The sequence below is a fragment of the Apis florea genome, unplaced genomic scaffold (genome assembly GCF_048593485.1).
Source record: "Apis florea isolate Af1SG1 unplaced genomic scaffold, ASM4859348v1 contig_3683_pilon, whole genome shotgun sequence".
Taxonomy (NCBI): Eukaryota; Metazoa; Arthropoda; class Insecta; order Hymenoptera; family Apidae; genus Apis; species Apis florea.
The window spans coordinates 58072-64071 of record NW_028256803.1 but is presented as its reverse complement, the minus strand read 5'-3'; the positions used below and the strand labels follow the sequence as shown (position 1 = coordinate 64071).

The window sequence follows — 6000 nt, the reverse complement described above, 5'->3', positions numbered from 1 at the left end:
GCTGGTTTAAGGTCGCTCTCACTTGGATCCTCGCTGTGTACGTAGACGGTCGATTTGAGTGTTGTGTGCACTTACTAAAGTAATTTTGGAAGTATTGAATTTTTTTTTAGAAAATAGAGAGGAAGTACATCGTTCGATCGAACGTATCATTTTCTTTTATTGGCGTATAGGATTTAATAATATCGAATTTGGCAACATATTGAATGACGTTAAATTATATAAATGATAATTGGTAATATTAAATTTTGCTTTTTAATAATGTATTATTTTGTATTATAAATCATTTGTAATTGAAATTGTTCAATTTTTGGTTTTAATTTAACTTTGAAATGATACTTTATCTTATTGTAAATACTATAATAATTTATTTAGATTAATTTAGGGTAAATAAACGATATGAAACTTTTTTCTTCGTTGAATAATGATATTTTAATATAGGAGCATGATAGATTCAATATTAAAAATATTTTAGAATTGTTATTCTAAAAAATTTTAATTTTGGCATGGAGTTATATTTTTTAATTCTAAATAATATTTCAATACGAAAAAATAAAGATCAATTTCGTGTTTTCCTTTATTGAAAATTTAATTCTACGTAATATTTCGAAATATGTACAGATGTATTATTAACATATCAATTAATTAAATATCCTAGATAAAAATTTTTAATTGAATATTTGGCGCAATTGATGAAATTATTATTAATATATTCATCGTATCATTCGTATGATATATCGTACATTGATATTTTAATTTCGTTCATTAAATATTTTTTTTATATTTAAACGTCTAAAAATATCTACTTGCCACGAGATAAAATTAAATATAAATTTATCCCAGTGACCTACTTTGAAATTTAATCTGCAGCAATACTAAAAAATGAAGATGCGCAACGCGAAACATGAAGAAACAAAGACTGTTCTCTGCTTAATGTAATCGAAAGGAACATTAAAGTGACCCTTTGAATCGTGCAATTCCCTATAGACTTACTGTTTCGTGCCCGATTCTCATTGGGGGCGAAACGCGATGCATTTCATTAAATATTCTTGAGAGAATTTCCCCTGCAAAGCATGTCGCAAAAAAAAAAAAAAATCGCAGGAATAAAAACAAAAGCGTGGAAATCTACATGTACGTTCTCTCCTCCAAAGATCGGATTTCGATCGGATTTCGTGATGTTGGTTTACATAGCTGACCTATATCTATCTATATACAACTACACGTGGAAACATCCCATAACAGCTTGTAATCCAATTGCATCGATAAATACAGCATTTCTCGCTTGAATCGCCTAAAATTAATATCAGAGATAATGTAAAATTTTGTTAATTTTAGATACTTGTTTAAATTAAAGATACTTTAATGATGATTAATTAAATAATCATATTTTTCTTTTATATAGTTTCTGATTTTATTATTCTTCATATTATAAGATTATTTTACTCGAGTGAAATTTAAATATAAATTTATTTTTCTTATTACTAAAAAAAAAAGAGACTGAATAAAATAATTGAAATAATTCGTTATTCGAAATTGTTATCTGTATTCCAAATAAAATTTGCTCAATTTGTTATAATTAAAGGGATGAAAAACAGTCGAAAGTGTAAAGTGTATTTCGTCGCACGATCAACAATTTTAAACCACTTAACTCTTCGATCAATATTCCTATCTATGCGGAGATTGATATCTGCGGCATTAATTTTGAATTAATACCAAAATGAGGTACAGATCGAACACTGCACACAAACTCAAACACGGATCAATAATCGTTAATCTTGGCCGCGCGTGATTCCAATCATAGAAAAAAAAAAAAAAAAAAAAAAAACGTGAAACGTAAAACCTCTCTAAAATCAAAATTATCACTCTCGTGCAATATCCAGTTTCAAATCTCATGAATTCAGAGATCAGACACCACATTTTAACGTCGTCGAGAAACAAATCCGCGCGGAAGCAAAGCAAAGCACGATCTCCAATCCCTCCATCCGCTTCTCCAATTCCCGCCATCTGCAAACAAAGCTGCAAACCCGCCGCTGCAATTCAATATCCCGTTCCGTCTATCCCTTTATCCATACACCCTTCATCCATCCCTGATTATCGATCATTCCGTGTCACGCAGAATTCCAGTAATCCCCCTTTTCGCACGCAACATTGGTGCGTGGCCGGATCTCGAGAGCGGACAACAAAACGTTTCGCGTCGAGGCGGCGTGCAAAGCACACCCAGCAGCGACGTCTCTATATCGAAGCGTCGCGACGCCTGCGCGGGTTCCGCAACGATCAGCTGGCTGGAGGCGCTTCGACGAAAGGCAAAGGAGAGAGAGAGAGAGAGAGAGAGAAGGCGATAGAAGACGGTGGAGGGAGCGAGAGAAGGAGTTCGAGAGGCGATGGAGGGAGCGAGAAGGGGCTATGCCGAGGCGACGAGAGTTAGAGAAGGAAGGGGTGCACACACGTCCATCGGGTATCAGTAGCGACGTCGAGGGTGGCCTCGTCGCCAGCTACACGCACGTTTTTGGCAACGTTCGTGGCTGCCCTTAGCCGCTGGTGTCTCATTCGTCGCAATGGTGTTGATCGTGTGCACGACGTGGACGTAAGCTCTCTCGAGAGCCGGCGCGCGGCCCCACGATCACTGCTCGCGCAGTGCTGCCGTGACGGTCGATCGAAGCGCACCGCTGAAACCTGGGAACGAGGAAACCTTCCATTTTAACGACACCACGATGTATCTGGCCGGCCGCCGCTGCGTCGTATCCGCCCTGTGTCAACCAGCGTCCTCGCCGAACAATCCTGAAGGGGACAGCAGGGTGGTGTATCGTCAGGTGCCAGCGTGAAGAAGGAGAAGGTCTGGACCAGCGATTGACCCGCTGCCTCCCTTTCTGATCCGTGAATACCACGTTCGTGTAGTTCCATGTCTTGTTGGAGAGTGTTTTTCGTTCAACTGGGTTGGCCTGAATGAGAGATTTAGAGTGGATCGGTTGTGGTTGAGCAAAGGTGTATATAAAAATCGTTGGAGGAGCGTTTAAGAGGGAAGAGTTTAGTCGAATCTGGGCGGGTGATCGATCGTAATCGCGAGGCCATCCAGAGGAACGTAAACGCGAGTTGGTTGAGTTATTACAATGTAAGATAAAAGTTGTACGAAAGACTGATCCCTGTTGGTCTGTGTTGCAGCTGCGTACCGACGACGAGGAAACTCTCTGTCGTCGATAACCGGCCAATAAACGGCGCGTAGAGAGCACGCTCGCGAGAGAGAAACAGCGTCGAACGTGGGTGAGTAGCAAAACAAATACGCCAATCGTGGATACCTCTCACCCCTTTTTTCTCTCTGGAACTAATATGGATTTCGATTTTGCCCGTCGTCCAGGTCACCTCCCACTCTCTCTTGCTCCCACCAAGCGTATCGAAGGGTTCGTTGACATCACGACTGGAAAATTGGCTAGAGAACTCGTGGCTGTCGTAAAAGGTCAGCGAGGATACAAATATAGAAACAGTCGGGCCGACACGATCGAGACAAGGATGGAAACTTAGCTGCTTCTCGCCACCAGGATCCCAGCTGTGTCTCGTGGAATCGATATATACGCGAAATATTCCGGGCTTAACAAATCCAAATCCAACGTTATAATCTCGATTTCAGAAGAGGAAGAATCTCGAAACTGTATATATACTGTTCAAACAAAAACTCGTAGTTCCTATCGCGAATCGTGTGTGTATTTTCTCCGTCTCCACTCTTGTTATGATTAAATCAGTGACAAAAAACAGACCGGCTAGTCCAAGAGCCGTAAAATGCCTGCCGTACAAGCAATAAACATTGGCTCGTCTTAACCTCGAACTCTTGATTGAACAAAAAGTGTAAAATAGACAAACCGTATTGTCGGTTAGTGAAACGATCGTCTTCCACGTGTGATACAATACAAACTCAACCTCTTAAACGATCAATATTAGTCAAATTATATAATAATAATAATAATAATTTTCGACGTTGAATAACTCGTAGAAGTCTCTCTTGCGAACGATCGTGTCGCGAGTCGTGCGCCAAGGGGAGTTGAAGGGTGAGCTCGAGTGCAGGAGGGTGCTGACTCTTTGAACAGCGGGAGCCTTTCAAGGTGTAGGTTCCTCGTGGTTGGAGGTCTCTTCTGATGGTACTGAGGGTGACTCAGCATCGGTGGACGAGCGCGAACGAGCAGCGCGGTCCCCGCGATCAGCACCACAGTCGGCGTGTCACGTCGTCATGGCTACACGTGCTGTCACCTCGACGATGATCGCGTTTGTGCTCATCCTACTCGTCGCTGGTTGGCCAACAGGCGGGCAGACAGGCTTGGTCAAATTTTACGAATCTGTGCCCGATCATCTGCAACCGGACAGGCGGATACCCATCAACGATTATGCGATGCATGGACCTATCGTCGACGACCACGAGTTCCCCAGGGATCTCAGGGAACCGTATCCAGGCAAAAGCTTTGGACCAATGGGCCCTATCGATGGCTCCCTCCCGGATGATGTCTCTTTTCGAAGTCTCTCCTCTGGACAAGAAAAAGGGGCGAACTCGATCGAACTTCTATCGTCTCATGCTGTCGAGAAGGTCGAGAAACACAAGCCGGAGTACAAGATCATGTCCGTGGAGTTTCATCGTGTGGAGACACCGTTTGTCATTGGAATATGGATCTTCTTTGCCAGCATCGCGAAAATAGGTATGGAATCTTGAACTTGGAACTTCTGGTTCTGGTTCAGAGGCTCTGATGGTTGTTTGTTGATCTTGTTGGATAGTTGATAGCGTGAGAGGATCGATGATCTTTTATGGATTTTAACTTTGGATCGAGAGATCGTTCGAAAGAGTTGAATTTGATTTGCGAATAATATTTGACGTTTTATTTTTTTTATATAATATGGAGATTTGGTAAATATATTCTAAGAGATGATACTCGAAGGATAGAAAAATTATTGCTGTTTGGTTGCACTAGCTTCTTTTTCATTCCTTGTGGCAATATTGAGATTTGTTGGATGGAAGATAGAATAATATTTAATTTACAATTGAGGTTTCATTATTGCCTGATATGGATTTTCTTTTATTCCTTGCGATAATATTGAGACTCGTGAATACGGTATAATTAAAAAGTGATAAATAATTGAGATTGATGTTTTGTGAAAGCTAGTAATTAAAAGAAATGAGATCGTTTGCTTGGAACAACGTGGATTTTCTTCTCTTTTATTTATGACAATATTGAAATTTTATTAAACGGAAGATAAAAGATAATATTTGATTTACGATTTAGCTTTCATTATTGTTTTCCATCAACGATATAGATCTTTTTTTTATTCTATAATATTGAAATTTATGAAAGATAATAGATATATTTGAAAAATAAATTTCTAAATTAATTGATATTTAAATAAATATTTTATGAAAGAGAATAGTTAGAAGATAGAAGATAGATTTCATTGTTTGCTTGAAATAAACTTGATTCTCTATAATTTTCGAAACATTGATATATAGTTGATAGTAGATAATTTTCTATAAAAACATGAAACAAAATTGCAGAAAATATTGAAAATTATCGAAATGGAAATGTACGACCGAATTTTAATCCGATTTGTTCGAATATACATTTCTCTATATGTTTATTCGTATATTTATAAAATAATGATAAAATCGTAGCTTGTTTTCTATTGTTTGAAAAATTCAAACGAATGCAAATAAATTTAATCCGAATAAATCCTATAAATTATTTAAATATTTTTTTATTTTTCTCTTTTCGACAAATAATTTATAGAAAGTACTTATCCATTTCTATTATTTGGAATAATTTTAACCTATTATTAAATAGGTCTCATGGTTTGTCCACTTATTAAACATTAATTCCTTAAATGTTACCACTGGTTACATAAATGACTATTGGATATTAGATTCATATTAAACTCTATAAATAGAGGTACATTATGTTACATTCTACTATATTTCGAATCAGTGTAAAACGTTCCCATTGCGAAATAGGAGAGAATAATACAACAGTATCGATA

At 38.1% G+C, this 6000-nt stretch overlaps 1 protein-coding gene across 9 annotated transcripts in view; it reads left to right on the top strand.

The window, feature by feature from the left end:
- The first annotated feature begins 715 nt into the window (after positions 1-715).
- Nhe2 (Na[+]/H[+] hydrogen exchanger 2) overlaps positions 716-6000 on the top strand; it is a 38747-nt gene continuing 33462 nt past the window's right edge. For 2 of the 9 annotated variants that reach the window (XR_015294231.1, XM_086914527.1), the window contains exons 1-3: positions 718-2882; positions 3157-3255; positions 3350-4673. Coding sequence is in view for 8 of the 9 variants with exons in the window: in XM_086914527.1 (XP_086770653.1) it covers positions 4214-4673 (460 nt within the window). In the remaining variant the exon portion in view is untranslated. Of the gene's footprint in view, positions 4674-6000 lie in introns of all 9 variants that reach the window. The other 7 variants (XM_086914528.1, XM_086914526.1, XM_086914525.1 and 4 more) reach the window with 5 other exon arrangements.